Source organism: Ictalurus furcatus, chromosome 25 (genome assembly GCF_023375685.1).
Source record: "Ictalurus furcatus strain D&B chromosome 25, Billie_1.0, whole genome shotgun sequence".
Classification (NCBI taxonomy): Eukaryota; Metazoa; Chordata; class Actinopteri; order Siluriformes; family Ictaluridae; genus Ictalurus; species Ictalurus furcatus.
Genome location: NC_071279.1, coordinates 17,262,578 through 17,284,132, shown reverse-complemented (window position 1 = coordinate 17,284,132; position 21,555 = coordinate 17,262,578). Strand labels below are relative to the sequence as shown.

The 21,555-nt window shown below is 41.8% G+C and overlaps 3 protein-coding genes across 3 annotated transcripts in view; 1 reads left to right on the top strand and 2 right to left on the bottom strand.

Annotated features, from left to right (window-relative positions):
* The first annotated feature begins 332 nt into the window (after nt 1–332).
* On the top strand, nt 333–4,537 carry mixl1 (Mix paired-like homeobox). The gene is made up of 3 exons (XM_053613991.1): nt 333–929; nt 2,687–2,898; nt 3,283–4,537. The coding sequence occupies exons 1-3, from the start codon at nt 548–550 to the stop codon at nt 3,919–3,921; spliced, it is 1,233 nt and encodes a 410-aa protein (XP_053469966.1). The 5' UTR covers nt 333–547; the 3' UTR covers nt 3,922–4,537.
* lin9 (lin-9 DREAM MuvB core complex component) lies at nt 4,108–15,587 on the bottom strand. The gene is made up of 15 exons (XM_053613990.1): nt 15,405–15,587; nt 12,943–12,975; nt 12,211–12,302; nt 10,918–11,022; nt 10,686–10,816; nt 10,233–10,358; nt 9,934–10,091; nt 9,200–9,333; nt 8,122–8,247; nt 7,644–7,745; nt 7,473–7,553; nt 6,261–6,386; nt 5,936–6,118; nt 5,738–5,835; nt 4,108–4,952 (listed from the first exon to the last, which is right to left on the bottom strand). Exons 1-15 carry the CDS (start codon nt 15,433–15,435, stop codon nt 4,847–4,849), a joined length of 1,632 nt encoding a protein of 543 aa, XP_053469965.1. The 5' UTR covers nt 15,436–15,587; the 3' UTR covers nt 4,108–4,846.
* A 396-nt stretch (nt 15,588–15,983) lies between these two features.
* parp1 (poly (ADP-ribose) polymerase 1) overlaps nt 15,984–21,555 on the bottom strand; it is a 25,511-nt gene continuing 19,939 nt past the window's right edge. Inside the window, exons 17-23 of the mRNA XM_053613988.1 lie at nt 21,146–21,274; nt 20,576–20,674; nt 19,347–19,499; nt 18,312–18,439; nt 18,159–18,220; nt 17,949–18,063; nt 15,984–16,875 (exon numbers count right to left, since the gene is read on the bottom strand). Coding sequence (XP_053469963.1) covers nt 16,794–16,875; nt 17,949–18,063; nt 18,159–18,220; nt 18,312–18,439; nt 19,347–19,499; nt 20,576–20,674; nt 21,146–21,274 — 768 coding nt within the window. The 3' untranslated portion in view covers nt 15,984–16,793. The remainder of the gene's footprint in view (nt 16,876–17,948; nt 18,064–18,158; nt 18,221–18,311; nt 18,440–19,346; nt 19,500–20,575; nt 20,675–21,145; nt 21,275–21,555) is intronic.

The following is a 21,555-nucleotide window of genomic DNA, read 5'->3' as shown; positions in this document are numbered from 1 at the left end:
GACGAATACGTATATATGTATACATAGAAATATATAATTATGCGTAGAAAATATATATGTATATATATGTATAGGTATACGTAGAATATACGTATACAGGCAGACAAAGAGAGAGAGACAGACAGAGAGAGACAAATACGATATACGTATACACGTTTTTTTTCTACGTCTATATATATATATATATATATATATATATATATATATATATATATATATATATAAATTGTTTAATTTGTGTAGCACTTTGATATACATATTTCCTCATGCACTGTACACATTTCCAGGTGAGATACATATTAAAATATAACACAAGAAAAATGGCACAGGAGTGCAGATTGGTTTTATGGATAATTTGTCCACAATAAATAATCTAAATAATGGAGTGAGGAGGTTGAGAGAGTGCAGTGTGTACAGTAAGTTATTAAAGGGGTACTTGCCCTGAGTCCCCCTGCAGTCCCCCTGAGTCCCCCTGCAGTCCCCCTGCAGCCTGTCTAGGTGCAGTATTGTCAATGGATCCAGGATGTCCGCAGGTAAAAAGCCGTAAATGTTTTTTCAGCTGATGTGTATTCGGGGAGGAGAGTCCATTAAGAGTGCACACAAACGTGTTGGGTGGATGCCGCGTTCACGCATTCACACCCGCAGCCCCATCAGCGCGCGCGCACACAACAAAGTGAACGGAGGTCACCACGGTGCGAGCCGCTGCTTATTATCGCACTTCCGGCGCGCTTTGATCAGCCGGGCACCTTCAGGACCGTATATATATATAAACAGCCCAGAAGCACACACACACACACTCCCATCTCAACACGGGTACAAGCAGGAGGACACGGCGACTCTACACGGCCAACTCATGAGCACGGAATACCCACAACACCCCGCGTTTCCAGCCAGCAACCTGAGCAGGAACAGCACCATGCAGCCTGCAGGTAAGAATAACTACAACTACACAGCGGAGTGCGCGGCCGGGTTGCCAGGTTGATATTTATACAGCTAAAAAGTTGTTTGTTCAAGATGTGAGTAATTAGAGTAACTCTACTTTGGTTTATGGTGAAGGGGATGCCTTTTAAAGTATCGTTCATTCTCTCTCTCCCTCCCTTTCTCCCTCTCTCTCTCTCTCTCTCTATCTCCCTTTCTCTCTCTCTCAATCTCCCTTTCTCTCTCTTGCTTTCTCTCTCCCTCCCTCTCTCCCTCTCGCTCCCTCCCTCTCTCTCTCCCTTTCTCTCTCTCCCTCTCTCTCTCTATCTCCCTCTCTCCCTCCCTCTCCCTCCCTCTCTCCCTTTCTCTCTCTCCCTCTCTCTCTCTATCTCCCTCTCTTCCTTTCTCTCTCCCTCCCTCTCCCCCCCTCTTTCTCTCTCTCTCTTCCTCTCTCTTTCCTCCCTCTCTTTCTCCCTCTCTCTTCCTTTCTCTCTCTCACCCCCCTCTCTCTCTAGCTTTCTCTCCCTCTCTCTCCCCCTCTCTCTCTCTATCTCCCTCTCTTCCTTTCTCCCTCCCTCGCTATCTCCCCCCACTCTCTCTCTCCCCCCCCCTCTTCCTCTCTTTCTCCCTCTCTCCCCCTCTCCCTCTTCCTTTCTCTTCCTCTCTCACCCCCCTCTCTGTCTATCTCCCTTTCTCTCTCTTGCTTTCTCTCTCCCTCCCTCTCTCTCTCTCTCTTCCTCTCTCTCTCTCTATCTCCCTCTCTTCCTTTCTCTCTCCCTCCCTCTCTCTCTCCCCCCCCTCTCTCGGGTTAAAAATCGCAGTCTATTTTCTATCTATGAGAAAAGTTGAGTTCTTAGATTCCTAAAGTATCTTTTGGAGCCTCAGAAGGTTTGTTGAAGGTATCAAACTGTACGTTTTCTTGTCGCTGGTGTTATTCAATTCCTCAAGAGGAACGTTGAGAGGAACCGGACTCAGAAGGGAACCCGTCCTCATCTGGGTAACACCGCATCGTGTGAAAGTAAAGGGCAGTTCATTATGGTTTTATATGAAGTCTGTTCCACCATCACCTGTACACCTTTTGTACCTTTTTAAGGGCAGTTGTAGCTCAGTGGTTAAGATGTTGGTCTACTGATCAGAAGGTTGTGAATTCAAATCCCAGCGCTGCTACTGCTGGGCCCTTGAGCAAGGCCCGTGACCCTCAACTGCTCAGTCGTATAAATGAGGTAAATGTAAGTCATCCTGGATAAACGCGTCTGCCAAGGTACTATAAATGTAATGCGATGTAATGTTTTAACTAAAAGATCTGAGATAGTAAAGATATCAGTTGAGTACCCTTTTGAATCTTGTGAATTGCTGCTTTAATCATAAAGACTGTCTATGTGTCCATCCCAGGATTCTTCTTTACTATCGTCTCACACCCTGAACATCCTTTCAGCTTAGTTCACTTAGTACTCTTTACCATTACAGTATACACTTGGGTTTAGACCAGGATGGGTTCCCTTTTGAGTCTGGTTCCTCTCAAGGTTTCTTCCTCATGTCGTCTCAGGGAGGTTTTTTTTTTTAAGGTCAATAGGGGTCTAAATCCCTATCTGGATGCTCGTGAAGCTGCTTTATCACAACGCCCGTTGTTTAAACGTGGCGTAGAATTGACTCGAACCCTACAAGCGATGCTTTCCAAAAAGAACCTTGATAGGAATCCAGAAGTGTTAACCATCCAAAGAAGAGACCGCAGAAGCTCATTTTAACGTCTCCGTGTTTGTCCTTGCAGACTACAGCATGTACGAGAGAGCGGCTTTGGTGAAGAACAGCAGGCCCGTGACGGACAGCGCGGCTCTTCTAACACACCGCAGGAAGAGAACCAACTTCACCCAGCAGCAGATCGAGGTGCTGGAGAAAGTCTATTCGGACACCAAGTACCCGGATATTTACCTGCGGGAGAGACTGGAGGTGCTGACTGGTTTACCTGAATCTAGGATCCAGGTACGAAATGAATCAGAGCAGAATCTAAACGCTTGAACGCAGGTTCCCAACCCTGGTCATGGAGAACCCTCGCACGTTCGAGTGTTTTCCGGTTCGAACACACCTGAATGAACTAATCAGCTAACTATCATGCTTTTCTGAGTTGAAGTGTGTTAGAGAAGGGAAAACATTCACCTATGCAGGACCAGCGTTTGGAACCTGTATACTGGGTCAAAGGATCTCCACACTGTAGTCCTGGGGATACAAGGAACTCTTAGGAGGATTAATAATGAGCTGAAGAACTATATTTTATATTTACTTGGTTTTAAAGGCAGATTTTTCCCCCATATTCAATACATTCAGGCTTGTATGTACACTATAATTGAATGAAACATTTTCTTTTAGGTATGGTTTCAGAACCGGCGTGCCAAATCACGGCGTCAGGTTGGAGCTCTGGTTCCTGTGAAGACTAAAGCAAGCGTTCCCATCATCCCAAACAGACCACCGGCTTCGTACCCGCTTCAACACGAGCAGCTGGGGCAGGAGCCCAGGGGCAAGTTCACTCATCCGGGCCAGGAGCTGAGAGACGTCTTCTCTCGACCACACCGAGGCTACGACTCCAACTCCATGTCCTGCTTGTTCAGTCAGGCTAGCGATGACCAGATCCGAGTGGATCGGGTGAAGAGAGACGGCCTGCGTGACGTTCATCAGTACCACAGGACAAGCGGACACGTTTCAGCTCAGAGCAAGCCCGAGCCCTCGGTGAAGCCCGTATTGGTGGACTATGACAATTTCCCTCCTAACAGAACCATCGGCCCGGACATGAGAGTGGTCATCCCTCCAGTCCCGACGCAGGTGAACTTCATCCCGAACCGGTCGCCACCGACGAAGATTACCGGTCCTCTGCAGCACACGCAAGTCAGAGTGCCACACGACAGCCTGGGTCATTTTTCACCCATCGGCAGCAGCGACACGGGAGATTTTTCAGATTCTGACTCCGACTGGGAGAAAGAAGCCCTGGCTGGGTTTAACGCTTTCATATAATTTAGTTCTATTCCCTTTTCAGCGAATGTGTATAAAAAAAAAAATTAAAAAAAAAAGAAAAGATTTTCAAATCAATTATTTATTTTATAAATAGTTGCACTATGTTACTGTTGAAAAAAAAAATAAAACAATACAGTGTACATGAAATGTGTCTGACTTTCTACAAAATCCAGGAAAACAATCATCTTCTGTGTGTAATGTTTAATTAGAAATGAATAAAACGTATATACATTTACACATACCAGTTAAATAAAATAAAATAAAAAAAAATGAATGGTGGAAATCATTTAAAAGTAAACTTCCCGAACCCAAAATAATGGAAGATACGCAAAGGTATTGGCGAAGTTTAAACACGGAGGAAGAGAACAATCTGATCGTTACCGTTTTTACACCGTTTACGTCTACACCTCCATCGAATTCGTCTCTTTACAAAAATACTTAAAATTACTTACAAAACGTCCGTACATACACGTCCGATTCCTCAATAAACTGTACAGTTATCTACAATATACACATTCAAAAATCTCTTCTGTCTTAGACACCTGAAACTGTAGGGGGTTTTTTTTTGTGTGTGTGTTTTTTTTGAAGGAAGCGTAAAATAAAACGCTGGGAGAAAAATAAATAAGAACCGAAACTGAGCAAGCCTCTAGACGAAACAGTCATAGATGTAAAGGGAACTTAAAGAGTATGATTAAGACAGGGCGAATGTGATCAACGTTACCCTGTGTTTATCCGTTATAAACATACCGACGCACAGAAGAAATAACGCGCTACTAACGACTCTCCTGTGTGCTGTTCTAGTGCCCGCGTGCTTGTCGCGCTTGTTTAAGACATTTGTGGGATTCAAAATGGCTCCTTGGTCGAAGCTCGTCCTGCTTCGGGTTTTGTTTTCGGTCCGTGTTTAAGACCGAGGGTTCTGGATCGGTCACGTTCTGTTGGTGTTGTTGGCGGAGAAAGCGTGCAGGTTCCCCAGCTGACTCAGGCCGCTCTGGATGTGCGCTACGTGGATCTCTACGTTGTCTTGGAAACAACTGAGAGAGAGAGAGAGAGATCACAAAACAAAATCTGAGAACTGGTACTAATATGAAAAAGTTATTTACTAATGAAAAGTTATAAAAGCCCCCTTTTGGTATCTAGCTTCATAATATCCTCATAAAAATGTGTGTAGTGTCAGGGCTACATGACTACAGTTTTAGATGTGCAACTATAAAAGAAAAATAAAAATAATAATGTAAAAAAGACCCGAATGGCCCGTCGAGATGAATATTTGTCCCGTCTGTGTGATTTACAAACTCTTGAAGCTGGATTATTATTATTATTATTATTATTATTATTGGCGTTTTCTCGAGCGATTTCTTGAGGAATTTCCCCGAGATGCTTTTTAAACAGTATTAAAGGAGTTCACACCGACGCTCCTGCTTTTCGGAATATTTCTCTACGAGTCGTCGGTTTAAATAAAAGATCATTTTGTAAATAAAATGTTAGTTTTCTAATGAAAGAAATGATCATATTTTTGTCTACGACACCGATTTCAAACCTTTAATCACACACCTTCAGATCAAAAGGTTTTCAACAGCATGAGAAACAATCCACTCGAGTGTCCACAAACTTTTGACCCGTAATGTATAACACCGCTGTGCATGAAACCGCTAAACGTTTTACACATGGACTTTAGACGTCGCTTTTCGTTCTCTAGACGTACATAAAGTACTCAGGCGAGCGAGTCTGTGAACAATGTCGCTCCAGTTAGTGCACACAAAGTAATTGGTGTAATTGTTCTGCAGAACCTCAGCAGAATAAATATGCTGTGTCTTACCTGAGGTTGGAGTTGTCTATTGAGTTCTTAATGTCGTTCAGGGAGTCGGTTAATGATTTGAATTCAAATGAATTCAGGTCACCACCTTCTGCCAAGCACTGCAGCGGAAAACAGAACCCCAAAGCCAAAGAATCAGCGCTAACGAATTCAGCAACCGCGTGGGTACAGATGTGAGGAGGAAGGGTTTCAGTGTCTCACCCTGATCTGCAGCAGGAGCGCAGTGAGACGGGAAACGATCTGCGTGAGTCCAGGGTTCTGGACGCGCTGTTCTCCGTCAGGCAGAGCGTTGGACAGCCTCATCATGTCCTGGGCTTCCTCCTCGCAGCGTCTCCGCAGCTCACTGGGCTGATCCGCAGGCTGCATGCCTTGATCCGGGGCCAGCTGTACAAGCGAGAGACTTACATGAAGACAGTCTGTGTAGATAGTTTCAGTTCAATTAAATACTAGCGTTCACCGTCGGAACGAGCACGAACAGAATTTACACTAGATTAGCATTTCCAATGGAGCTACGTTTCCCACTCACTTCATAACAGAACTGCTGGACCTCATGCAGAACTTTGTTCAGGTCTTTATTAAGCTGCTCCAGATCCAGTACTTTGGTAGCGTACCTCCTCTGGAAGTCCAATCCGATAGGCATGGAGTAGGACTTCTGCACACGGACAGGAATTAGGATTTTAAACAAACGTTGAATACTTTCCCAATAACGTCCTGTCCCAAAGTGTTTTATTCCTCTTACACCACGTCGATTTGCCAACTACTTTTTTTTCCATTTAGTAAAACGACGACACGTCGTACTTTTAATCTGTTTATAGTTACATATAAAGTTGTGGATCATCCACAAAACAAGTTAGTTCCTGTTATCGCAGCTATGAACAACCGTCCCCTCACCAGCACCCCCGCGTCCCCCGCCCCCCCGATCATTTAACCCGCATAAAAGCATAAATTTTGACGCCAGACAAAAGATGCAGCTCTACCTCGGATTCCATAAACGTTAAATAAAGTCGTCCTCGCGTATGTACAGGTACACACGTTTTCCTAAAAAAATAAAAAATCCGTTCATGTGTAGCGTCCACCATACGAGTCCCTGTGAACGAGCTGTTACTATGGAAACGATAACGTATTAGAACGAGCGCGTAAATATAAACCTGTGATTTGTAGCTGCGCTTCTGTTATAGAAGACTAATCAATAAGTCCGTACAGGATTGCGTAAAATTCGCAATGCAAATGCAACTACTCGAGTTGGTGAAATTGCAATGGCACGAAATTGTTTTGCACGACGTCATATTTGACGTCACATGACGCGGTTATATGCTGTTATTAAACAGCGCTAACGTGTTTTACATAAGCGTAGTAACAAATCAAGAAGTCCTGCTTTTTTTTTTTAAATATGCAAATTAGAAATGACCGTATTTGCATGACTCTCATGCAGTAACACACGCCATCGTGTATTCAACACTAAAACCTTTCCAAATGATATTTTCAGCTTTCACACAAACACACTCGAGCAAAATCTTGTACACACTGAATTTAAGCTTAAAAAATGCTTTATAAATTAAAGTTAAAGGTGACTTTAATTAACATTTCTACAATTAATTATCTGGCATGCAAGTTGTCTTGGTATGATACTGGATCATGTGATACAAAGGAAATGGATCAGGGAAGATAAATTAATTTCATTAATTTAAAACCTCTTTCTATAACTGGATATGAATATTTAAGGAATATATATATATACCAGTTTTTCAGCTTCGGTGTTCATCTCCTTTAAATGTTTTATGTGTTCCTTTTTAATCATGAGTATTTTGGACAATCGTGTCTGAAAGAAACAAGAAAGTGTCGTTGAATCAAAGAAAAAAACAAAATAAAAATCCGAATCAATCAGGTTTATTTGCCTCGTCATACTCACGACTTGTATGAGAAATTTGACAGGAAATCCTCCGAGTGTCTCTCCGTCACTTCCAGTCAGTTTATTCTTCCAGGGCGACTGACTAAAGAGAGGATCGCTGTCCTGCAGGCACACAGCGAGAGAATCCGTGTTTATTTCACCATTATGGTAAATGGTGCACTTATATAGCGCTTTTATCCAAAGTGCTTTAGACTGGTTCTCATTCACCCATTCACATACACTCACACACCAATGGTAGCAGAGCTGCCATGCAAGGCGCTAACTTGCCATCGGGAGCAACTCAGGGTTCAGTGTCTTGCCCAAGGACACTTTGGCATGTGGAGTCACGTGGGCCGGGAATCGAAACTCCAACCCTACGATTAGTGGACAACCCGCTCTACCACCTGATCCACAGCCGCCCACATTCTGCCGTTATGCTCATTCTGCATGATTAATCAGGCTTTAAAGTCTTCCTAAAGAGATCATCTCTGCTCATTACCATTAAGATGGGTTGGGTTGAACCAGGATACGGTCCCCGTGGTGGAGTCATGAAGTTCGGGAAGCGTGACGGACGCTGTTTCTGAGCGAAAGCAGATATGGGCATCGTCTCCGGAGGCTCGTTACTCTGCAAAGAGTTTAAAAACAGCGATTGGAAAACAACGATCGTGGTTTTCTCCGTTTCGGACGTATTATACAGTTTCGTTAAAACGTACAACCTGTTAAAAAAAAAAAAAAAAAAGAAAAAAAAGAAAAAAGGGTGCAGTACCAAATAACGTCCCAACATCAAGACCAACTAAATGTATAACTACTATCTTGATCCCCACAAGGATAGATATATCGGACAGTTTTGACTACGTGGGGACATTCGGCTGGTCCCCACAAGGAAAACTGCTTTAAAAAAAATCTTTTGGTCAGTGATGTTAAGGTTAGGATTTGATTTAGGCATACGCACATTATCCTCGTGCAGGTCCTCACCAGGATAGAAAGACAAGTATGTCTTTCTCAAGTAACTATCACTGGCCAATTTTGTCGCGTTATTTGAAGTGTTTTTATTCATTTTGGATGTCCCTATTTGTATTTGTTATTTGGAGTGTTACTTTTTGGTTCAGTTTGGATGTATATCATTTATTTACTGTAATATTTATTTCTAGTTAATATATATTAATATTATTTCATGTTAAAAAAAGTACAGTACAATTTCATGGTATAGTCAGTACTGTTTATTTTTGTAATAAAGTTCAGCAATATTTCACTTTGAATGTTATTCAGCATCAAGTTTGAAAACTACTCGGGTATCGGCAGGTACCGACCGAATAGTTATCTGTAAAATCCACCATCGCTCCGCCTCTATGAAAAATACTCTGAAAAAATTCTGTCAAGCAGCTGTGGCTTTTGAAACAGAATGCATTTGTAGAATTATGCTTATGTTTTAACCGTGTTGATGTCAACCCTTATAGTCAGTACTGGTAACGTGCGTGTTGTGTTGAATGCACTGAGTATCCAATAGTTAGGCGTATGAAGCGTGTGTTAAAGGGTTGGAGTAATGTAACGAATGAATACAGAAACCGAACACTTACAAGCACTTCATAGTCTGGAACTGTGTGTGTACCAAGCCCACTTCTGTCAAAGGTGACGCGATACGTCGCTGCACTCGTGTCCACTGCGTCGATCTGTCCGGTGAACAGGCCATCCTGTACGCCCCTCAGTCGAGCTACGAGAAACAGATGTGACAATTTTAATAACGTCTAGTAATATATGACGGTTACAAAAGTACCACAAGTAAATATTTAGCGCTAATAATTAACGCAGTTACTGTTACCGACACTGTTCCTAATAACAGCACGTCCTGGAGTGTTTTATTCCTCTTACACCACAGGAAATTGTAAAAAGTTTTCATTTACACATCATATATATATATAAAAAAACAAAACAAGCTCCGGATATCACTGATGTTGTATCTCAAAGCTAACCGGCAAAATAAAAACGCAGCTTGACTTGTGCCATGGTGGAAACCGTCGACACTGAAAAGTCATTCTGTAAACATTAATCCAACGCGTTCCCTGTGCAAGCCGTTACCATAGAAACGAGAACATCTTCGAACAAGCGTATTAATATAAACCTGTGATTTTTTTATTTTTTTTAAATTTTTTTTTAACAGATGCACTACTGTCAGAGCTTCTGTTGCAGAAAATTAATCAACGCCTTCCAACCAATCAGAATTGAGTACTAGGTATTAAAGGGTAACCGAGGTACAAGTACAGCTGAACAACCCTGATTCTTGCCGCTTGTTATATTGTCAATTCTCACTCACCGGTGACTTTAGTGCCGATGACTAACGGCAAAGGGATTTCCTCTGGCAGATCTTTGCAAAGTGATATGTCTGTGATTTTTCTCTGCTGCAACAGACGCATCTTCTGTCTCTTCTGCTTCAGCGCCGTTCGCTCCTCAGCAAAGAACGCAGAAGAGCACCTGCCGAAACACTCGTCTTCAGTACAGCGCTCTCTCTCTCTCTCTATATATACAGGTCGTTATAACACCCACACGCTGTGTCTTATACGTTAATGAACCCAGTTAAAGAATCTACGTTAGGTTTGTGATGAATCAGCGCACCTCCTGGGTTTGCCCATTAGTCGTCTGATGGTTGCCCATTCCACTCTGGTCAACTTCCTGGTTTTTAGATTAGGGAAAGACTCCTTCAGGCACAAACAGAAGTCGTTATCGCCCTCAAATAAAGGTCTGAAAAGAGAGGAGAAGAGAAACGGGTCAAGGCACACGATACAAATCATTCAAGTGCATTTTATACCGCAGCTCAATTTTGATTGGTCAGAAGGCGTTGATTAAAGGCAAATAACACGATAATACGACTACTACTACTACTACTACTACTACTAACAGCTCACACGGGGACTTGCACGGCACACATCGTCGATATGGCAAGGTTTGCTGTAAGGAGACGTTTATTTGACATTTTTGGAAGGAATTTCCAGTGTCAGCGCTTTGTAACAGGCAGAGGTAACGCCGTGACTTTATTTTTCCTATACAAGCACAACATCGAGTGCTTACCTGTCAATATTCGAATAGAACCACTCGTAGATGCACCATTTGTGCGCTTTGGGTAGCTTGAGCAGATTTCGTAATCTCAGTCCAATCTTCTGTGAGGTTTTTTTATCTGGCGTTGCGACACTTGCAAGTTTCTGCATGAGGAGAAAATAAATAAATAAAGAATTTTAGACATTTTTTTCGGGAACAGTATTTCTCGGTCGTCGTCGCTACGCCCGGTCTAAGCTGACCTGACCTGAGGAACGGTGGTGACTCTCTGGCTCCTCCTGGGGGATCTGGAGCTGAGAGACCGCTCCTCGTCTTCAGAGGAAAAACGACTTCTCTTTGAGCTTCTTGTTGGCTTTAATGTCAACACAGAGACAGAGAGAGAGAGAGAGAGAGAGAGAGAGAGAAAAATCATAGACAGGAGTTATAACTTTTATCGAATTCAAACATGTCCGCTGCTGTTAACGATTCCTTCCTTACGTGTTCTTCACATGTTCATTACGTGCTCAAGTCTGCACATACACAGCGGAAAAAACAGTTTATTTAACGAGTTAAAAAAAATTTACATGCAATTAACCCAGCTTTGTTTTATTTACTTATGACCTATGACCTGTGACGACGTGTGCGCCGCCAAACTGAACCGTCCTGGTTAAAGATGGATAAGGACAAGGAAGGAGATTTAGGCTGAAAGTTTCACTTTAAAAAGTCGGACATCTTGGGAGAAAACGAAAGTAACTGGCACAGTTTGAAAAGCTGAATTTAATTACCACAGACGTAATTCGTCTTTCTACGAATTACTTCTCAAAGCAAAACACACACACACACACTCACACTCTCTCTCTCTCTCAGGTCACATCATCCAAAAGAAGAGCTGCTTTGTCCCCTGATGATGTAAACACACCGCTCTGTCTCAGTAAAGGAGGACTAACCTGAAATTGTTTCTATGGAGTGAAAAAGGTTCAACATTCTGAACTCTCAGCAGAATCTTTCCCTGTTGTTTTGTTCCTCCATATTTGCATGGACTATTGTGGCCTTTTTTTTTTTTTTTTAATTCAACAGGCACCTGAACATGGAACACATTTTTTTGTTGTTGTATTAGTGCATATAAGAAATTATTGCCTTCTAAGCTCATTTTAACAGCCTTGATAGTTTTGAAATTCGACTTTCACGTTAACATACAGGTCAGGGTTTTGTTATTATTTCTGTTAGTGCATAGAAGAAATATGGCTTTGAAGCCGACAGTTCGTTCTGAGGGCCTTGAAAAGGTTTTATTGGAAATCTGTTGCTCACAGGAGAGAATCAGTGCTCCAAGTTTAAAAAAGAAAAAAAGAGATGCTAAGCAACAGCATTTGAATTTAAATATGCTTCTTTCGTGTTGATTCTACATTTAAATATCCAGTAATACAAGAAGAAAAAAAAGCCATTAATCAAATTGTGCAATTAATTAGTTAATTTTTCACATCAATCGACAGCCCTAGTATAAGCAAAGAGCATCATTATATATTTCACTCACACACACACACACTCACAAAACATTTCTCACCGTTTCCATACTCGTGTAGCTGCTCCTTCCTCTGGTGTTCTGAGATTTTGACAGGATGTTTTTCTCATTTAAGGTGTTCGACAAACTTCCCTCTGCAAACAGAAATCATCACCATCATCTTAAATGCACTACTGCTCAAAAGTTTACACACACTCATTCTTTATTTTTTCCCACATTTTAGAAGAATAATGAAGTCATCCAAACTCTGGAGTAAAACAAATGGAACGATGGGAATTGTGTCGTGATAAAAAATCCAAAATAAATCAAAATAATTGTGTATTTTATCATCTTCAAAGTAGACGCGCTTTTCACCTAGAATTTCCAGAAATGTATTCTTGGCGTTTTCTCGAGCGATTTCTTGAGGAATTTCCCCGAGATGCTTTTTAAACAGTATTAAAGGAGTTCACGCCGACGCCGGACTCTTATCTCCTGCTTTTCGGAAATATTTCTCTCGAGTCGTCCGTTTAAATAAAGATTTATTTTGTAAATTAAATGTTAGTTTTCTAATGAAAGAAACGGATACGTCGGCACGATTATATTTTTGTTTACGACACCGATTTCGCACGTTTAATCACACACCTTCAGATCAAAAGCTTTTTAACATCACGAGAAACATTTCAGTCGAGTGTCCCAAAACTTTTGACCTGTAGTGTGTGTGTGTTGAGTCTTAACATTTGGACTTGCAAACAGTTCTTCCAAATTTTAGGAATTTTAACACAGTTCTGTTCTTACCTCTCAGGCTGACAAGAGCCTTAGCTGAAGAGCCTGGAAAACATCAAACAAACAAACAAACAAACAAACAAACATACATTAGATATGTTTCAAACCGATAATAGAGTAGTTTAAACATAAACGTATCCTGATTGGTCAGAAACTGTTCATTCGCTTCCTATCACAGCAGCTCTGAAGGTAGCGCAGCCGCCCATCACGGCTTCGTTAATACTTAAAGCGCTCGTTCTTTATCGTTCTCTAAAGCAACGGGTCATTCACATGGGACGTGTAGGGCGGACGGACCGTCCACATAGTCTGACACAAACTGTTGTTATTTATCAAAGAAAACCATCAAATCGTTGATATGGTGAGTGATGTCTTTCTATTGAATCGTTTATGGAAGGAGTCTCCAGTTTCAGCCCGTTTTCCCGTTTTTTTTCTCCCCATCTTGTGAGCGCAAGAGAGAGAGAGAGCGAGAGAGACGCGGGTGAGGGAAAGACTGTTTATAGTTGCTGTAACAATATCAACATTGCAAATATATACGGATGAAATTTTAAACGGTCCGGTCTTCAATTAATAAAAAGTATTAATTGAATTGAACTATTATTATTCGAGGGTAGATTGCTGTAGTGTAAGCGGAATAAAAGACTTCGGGACGTGCTGTTGTTGTGGATAATTAATCGACTTCAGGGCGGTAAAGATAATACGCACGAGAAAAAAAAAAAACAAAAGTGGTTCAGATCTTTTTCCGATTAAAGAATAACTAGACTAGCGTTACATGTCATGAGCATACGTGAAAGTGTGCCGTTGTCCACCGTGATATTCAACGGTCACACAAATGACATGTAAATCAAGCGCAGGCAAAGCTTGTAACTGCAACTCAGAGGGGAAAAAATAAAAATAAAAACAACCTCAGGAATTCGTAAAGTCGGGACGGTTCCCTCGACCCCGAGTTCAGCAAGTGACGGCGATTCAACATGGCCGCTCACAGCATCAACTCTGATCACAGCAGCACTTATTTACCTTATAAATGACTCACGTAGGCGTCCGTGGTTTGTCCAGGTTTGTAGCTCGAACGTCCGAGATGGGCGTTAGTTACAGCCCTGATCTAACACACTTTATACAACAAAATTCAATAAACAAGGCTAGCTGTATAGCCTATTTAAGCTTTAAGTGGGATTATTAACAGATTATCACGCTGTACGTACATGTAGCTAGTATCAGATTGGTACATCGATGTTTCTTTATGTAAATTCATCATTCTGGGACAGGTTTCTCTCTCTCTCTCTCTCTCTCTCTCTCTCTCTGTGTGTGTGTATATATATATATAAATACACACACACACACACACAGAGAGAAATGTCACAATACGAGATGAATGTCACAAGACATACAGCCATGTATATGTGTGTGTGTGTGTGTATATACACACACACACACACACACACACACACACATATATATATATATATATATATATACATGGCTGTATATGTCTTGTCTATATATGTCTTGTGATATATATCTTTAGCTCCTCCATTAAGAAAAATTATAAATAAATTGTCTCAGGTACGAACCAAGACAACAGTTAACTGTACAATTGTGTTAGTTCACTATTTATCGTAACAGATCAAAAGTAATCAAAGAAGAAGGTGATGAAAGTATGAAATGATTTGGATAAACCCACCTAGCTAACTTGTTTACTAACTTAACCCATCAAAGTGCATGCCAAACTAGCAATAAATGAAGCAGGTCATTAGGCAGTCTGATAAACATGACAGATTTAGAGACAAACTGCACAAAATGGACCCTGTGCCAGTGACAAGGGGCTCAGAAGGAAAATAAACCAGCAGCTGTCATCGATATGGACCACTGATATGTGGACAGTGTCAACTCGTTAAACCTTTCGAAATTAAACGCTCGTTTCAGGTGTTATCGCAGTGTATAACCCAGTCACAGCGATTTAAACCAATAACACGAACAATAACCAAGAAACGAGTGTAAAGTTCACCTAAACAACATTGTTTATATTAGCTAGTTAGCTTAAAACGCAAAATTTCCCTACCCATAATATGACAAAGCCCGCCTCCCATACAAAAACCCTTATATCAGTCGCGGATTGGGTAATAAACTGCGAATCGGAACTCCTAGCCAATCACAACACGGAACGCGGGATTCATATCAACCAACCCGAGCAAGGAAGGCGGGACTTGTCGGAATACGGGTGGTAAAACAATAATGCAGAAAAAAGGCTCCTGAAAGCTAACACCTAGCTAGGTAGCAGTTAGCTTCCTGGCTAGCAGGTTAAGCAGTTTAGTTTGCGCCAGAGAAACGACATTAAAAATATTTCTTTAAAAAAAAAAAACTCGCGTTGTAAAGAAACGCACGTATGTAAACGTTTTTAAAGCAACAAGCTAATATTTTTAGCTCTTTGACGACAAAGCAGAGTTAGAGGGGTTTTTTTGTAAATTTTTTTCACTCACTCTCGTCCAACAGCTGCTCGTGCTCCGCCATCTTGAATTAGCCGCGCCGGTTTTTCAAAGACGGACAAGCGCAAGGCATTATGGGAAGGAGACGAGCTGAGAGGGCTGTTTGAAAACAAGACGTCGAAAGAAAATGACTGCTTATACTCAAACTATAACGTAGATTTATTCTGACTTCGACTCAACAAAAGGAGTTATTAAACGTTAATATGTATCTCTAGCATTTGATATAACTGGAAATTTGTTCGTTTAAGCACATATTAAGCGTAAAACCTGTGAAGTCGACGCTCAAGCCATTTTTAGTTCCTTCCCTGCTGGAAAAAACCCAAAAAACAAACAATAGAAACCATCACAGGAATTCTAATGGTTTCCACTACAAATGCCATTACAATCAATCAGCTAACCATTACTGGTCCTTAATGGTATCCACTAGACATAATACACCACCAGTAGAGACCCACAGGGACCATTACAGTTCAGTTTCCATTAAAACCAATACAATTCCCATTAGAACCTTTAAAAACACAATGAGTTTCTATATTGCTCCCCCCACGCCCACCAGGGTTCTCTCCTGCCTGGAAAAAAGAGGTCCAAACAAAAATGATGGGCCAATGTACTGTTTTTATTCACATTTCCAAATTATAAAAAGAAAAAACAAAAACATGAAGCTTTTAACCATCTTTCAGTCAATCAGTGACCATCCTGACTCCCAACTTCTACTACCATTTACACCTTGGTAAATTCAGAAAAAAAAAATTATATCTGTGAGGTACACAGAATTTAAAGCATATAAATGGTTTAGTTTTTTTTTTTTTGCTATTTCTAAAAGCCCTAATACTAGGAATCCTAGTAAACATTCAATTAATCCATTTGTTTAAGCAATCAACCTTCTAATGAACAAGAAAACCCCTCGAGTACTAAAACTGTACAGTATGTTGGGTCTGTTTTCACTAAAGAAAACAAAGCGTACAAGGATCAGACTTTGCGATGAGAAAAGGCCAAGATAACTTGCCCAAACGTGAGGGGGTTAAAAAAAAAAAAAAGAAAGCGTCTAGAAAACTAATGGAAGACAGTTCTACCGAATACTGTTGGTAGGATCGCAGAAATCTCCACAAAAACCTTCAAAATACCTCAATTAGATCAAATCCCACAGCTGTTCATCTCTTTAATAGAAATGGCAATACAAGTCACGCAGAGAGCATTTACTGTAACAGACTATTTACAGTGCAAGAGTACTTGTATTATTTATCCGATGCCGGACACTAAAGCAGAGAAATGGACAGATGTGAATAACAGGAACTATTGATATTGCGGTTAGCCGACGGTGCTGTGGAGATCGGGGCTTCATCAGGAACTGATGGTAGTGTGGAGATCAGGGTTGCAGGTCTCTCACCAGAGGGACGTCTGATAATTGAAGCGGAGTTTCAGAAGGTATTTCAGATTCACCTGAGCAACGTCGTACACGATATACCTGGAGGAATCGAAGTCAAGGCGAATTACCAGAAAGTGCGGCACAGACAAAACCAAATTCTTGCTATTTTCCACCTTGTATTTGAAAAAAAAAATCCAGCACATCATTACTGAACCGTAATCACCATCCCACAATTTTCCACGTGAGCATTCTGATCATGACAGTGGTCGCATGATGCGCTTTCTTTTAAATGTGCTCAAGTTAACCCAGGTCAATCTCCGTACGTGTCGGCTGAAGAATCACGATCATGATTTTTGTCCGCAATTAATGAACCATCAGTTGTGTTTACGGTGAGCTTTATCGGCTGATGTTCAATATGGGCTTTTATTCTGTTCTATTCTATTTTTAAGGGGAAAAAAAAAACAAAAAAAAAAACGTGCATTTGGAAAATGGCAAAAATTCTAACTAGGTGTAGTTGTGTTCAGAAAAACAGAACGCTATGATTTACAAATCTCATAAACCCAGATGTTATTCACAACAGAACATAGAAAACATATCAAATGTTTAAACTGAGGAAATGTACCGTTTTAAGAAAAGAAGAGAAAAAAAAAAAGGGTAATTTTGAATCTGATGGCCAACACGTCTCAAAAAAGTTGGGACGTGGGCAACAAAAAGGCTGGAAAAGTACCTTATTTTTTCCTTAAAATGGTACATTTACCCAGTTTAAACATTTGATATGTTTTCTATGTTCTATTGTGAATAACATACGGAGTTAATGAGATTTGCAAATCATTGCATTCTGTTTTTATTTACGTTTTACACAGCGTCCCAACTTTTTTTTGGAATTGGGGTTGTATGCGTGTATGAAGTTGTACACCAAAAAAAAAAAAAAAAAAAAAAAAAAAAAAAAAAAACCTTTTGGAAAATTCTATCAAAGCAAGACTACTTGACCTGCCCTTATTATTATTTGCACGAACACAGCTTCACTAACGCAAGCGTATTTTATATTTTTCTTTAAAAATTGTAAAAATGATGGACAAATATGCCTCTGATGCATGTCAAGCTGAGAAAAAAGCAAAACCCATGTGACGTGGAAAAACCCCTGAATAACCAGACCACTGTTGAAAGGATACTCGTTGTAAAGCAGACTCGTGTCATCGATGTTCGTGTTGACGCCTTTGCCCAGCGGCACGTCCACTCCGTTAAGAGAGACAGTAGCGCCAGGTTCGGGGGCGGTCCTTCCCAAACCTACGAAACAGCAAATGATTCGTTTTATTTACAAGTCCTGTGCACTTTTATTCAAATATCTCAGGGTTCAGGATTCAGGAAATCCGAGGTCTTACCCTTCACACTGTGTTTCCCTTTCGGCAGTTTTGTGATGTGTGAAGCCTTTTTAAGTTCATGCCTTTAACAAGAACACACAACATCCTCATTACAAAAGCCGAATAAGACACGCGGTACACACAGTAACAAGAGCGCAAACCAAAACTACTTACATGTTGCCGAGAGCGACTTCTCCTAACAGGATGAGGCCTACGGGATCCGCTTGGGACGTGTGGCAGTAGTTTGCACTCTTAGACACCATGTCAGCAAAATATAAACCTTTACCAAACATGTAACCGGTCTATAGAGCACATGGGAAAGAAACAACAAAGAAACGGGCCTTGAAATGGAGTTAATCAATAAAAACATGTTCGTCTCCTACAATCGCTCGTTTCCACTTTACACATTCTCTTGATTTTCTGTCTAGAAAGCTACAGCGACAGCAACCACTTCATCGCCGACCCCTTATGTATTATGTCTATATATTATCTGCATCGCTGATAATAAATCTGAGAGAGAGAGAGAGAGAGAGAGCGCAAGCTAAGGCTAGTTATTTTAGCCAATACTAGCCACTAAGTCTGAAAGCAGTTTTAAATCTGGATTACTTTGACACTTTTCTAAAATCTCGAGCATTGACTTGAAGCGCATGTGAGAAAGTAGCTTCTTTTTTCAGTATGGGACATTGCTGCAGAACCAAAAGTCCAGGGGGTGGAGCTGGACCTGATCCAACTCCTCCTATAAGCCAAACCCTAACGAGATGGAAGACAAACACACTTATCCAGTCTGAAACGCACCGAGATGTCTCCATTCCCCAGACTTATCACGGTTCAAATCTGCCCAAGTAAGAGGAGCCGGATCAGGTCCGACTCCACCCCTTGGACTTTTGGTTCTGCAGCGACGGGTGCTCGGGTGCATGTACACGACAAATCAGTCAGGAAACCAGCTTTACAAAGACTCTCACTGCACGTTTCAATGTTTACTGACAGAGCTCATCATCTGCTCCTCCATGTCTTACCGAGTTTGGCGTAAACATGCCCCCCCCCCCCCCCCCCGACCCAGTACGGCGAGATACGTTGAAATTTGTGTCTTTGGTAATCACGCGTACACTACGGATGCACTCGAGCTCTCCGTTAACATTCCTACTGCTGTTATTCCGGGTATATCGTGCACCGCAGCACTAGTCGTCACTGGAAAGAATCGATACGTACCACAGGAGCCTCGGGCGGGGCGATGCGCAGACCCTGAGACAGGATGCCAGCGTAGTTGGTTGTGCGTGAGCCGTGCCACAGGAGCTGGCGGTTGTGTAAATCTTTGAAGGCGCGGTAACGCTGGTACTCACCTTCTCTGGCGATCTTAAAGATCTGAACAGACACAATATCAGCATTCGGTAAGCAAGTTTAGCGTGGAGTGGTGATTCGTAGTTAAAGCTATAGACTCTCCCTCACACTGGAGTGCTTACGTTATCGTTTGGACTCGAAAAACGGCTAAAAGAAAAATATAGCAGCGAGTGTTGATCTGAGGGGTCCAAGCACTGTTTCCAAGCATTGTGCAATTCGGGTCGGGTTACGCGAGAAATCGGGCCAACATCAGAAATCGGTTTACAGATTATACAGTTAATTAAATTTAACCCCACCCCCTACAGACGACTACATCCATTGCTGGTTGGACCCCTACAAAACTATAATGTGAATTGATTTATGTTTCTTTCTTTTGGTTTCGTTTCCCCGAATGTGGTGCGTCGGAACAGGGTGTCAAGTAAAACTCTCTCAAACACGTTCGGCATCACCTGAACACCGGGACCAAACGCCAATACTTAAGGAACGCATGAAGAGCCATAATCATGATTTACTGCGCAGGCTACGCTTTTCATTTCACACCATTTCATTTACTGGAGCTTCATTCCAGTGCTTTTCCACTACGCGTGAAGAAATATATCGCGCACACTGTCAGCACTGGACCGTCAGATTACTATAAACATCATGCCAAATAATTATTAGATACACAACGTTTAGCGTGGCCGAAAAACCACTTTCCACGTGCGGGTTAAAGAGGCGGCAGATAAAACTCCCTTAAAACGCTTTGAGGCTCCATCGCCTCACATTTATACACATATTAAACAAAAACAAAGACTTTACGACGACGTTTCTTCAAGAGTCCAAACGCGACAGACTTTACGTTAAAGTAAGGACTTCACGTCCTCGCGCAAAGAATTGCGCTGTGAACGACCAAAATACACATCTCTATACGCCAGCAAATAAATAACACAGTGATGCAGATGATGTTTGAACACAGTGATGTGACAACAGGAAGAATGGCTCTTTAAAGCATGATCTATGAAAATACTTATTAACGTGCTGCAACAAACGAAGGTACTTTATCTGTGTGTTAAAAAAATAAATAAATAAATAAAATACGTACGTTGTAGAATTCCTCTTACCTCTTCTACTTCGAGTGTGTAGGTGTTATGCGTTGCAGCGTGCGTGTTCTTCACATACTGCTGAATAACCTGAGCTTCTTCTGATGATATATCCACCACCTGTACACACACACACACACGCCATCATTATACAGCTAGGATCCCAGACTACAGAGAAGGGATTTTCCATAAATCCATCTTCTATACCGCTTACTCCTTTTCAGGGTCACGGGGAACCTGGAGCCTATCCCAGGGAGCATGGGGCACAAGGCGGGGTACACCCTGGACAGGGTGCCAATCCGTCGCAGGGCACACTCACATACACATTCACACACCCATTCATACACTACGGACACTTTGGACACGCCAATCAGCCTACTATGCATGTCTTTGGACTGGGGGACCCGGAGGAAACCCCTGCAGCACGGGGAGAACATGCGAGCTCCGCACACACACACACACACACACAGGGCCACGGTGGGAATCGAACCCCCGACCCTGGAGGTGTGAAGCTAACGTGCTAACCACTAAGCCACCGTGCGCCCGAGAAGGGACTTTAACACGTTTTAAATAAAAAAGTAGGACGCAAACCTCAATCGTGGTTTTGAGTTTCTCGTAGTTGAGGTCAATCGGGTCTTTCTTGTTGTCCTCAGCTCCGCCGCGCAGGAGACTGTACGCCACCTCGATGTCCAGCAGGTTGTCCAGCATCTGCACTTTAGCCTGCGTGAGTGAGAAACAGTCCTGGTTTTGTTTAGTAAAAATATGACACCACAGCGCTGTTGAATTCTCTAATCTGATGACTGCATGGGGCGTGTTAGCTTAATCCTCTGCGTTTTTAATTGCAGCCTTCATCCCCCCCCAACTATGCCATTCTGAGACGCTGTGGAGTTTAGAATATTATGAAATATGATTTATTACGTAAGCAATAACGAATTTTAAAAATATATCGGTGATTTTTTCGCAGTACTTTTAATGCTTAACACTTTGAAGCTCCCGTGCCG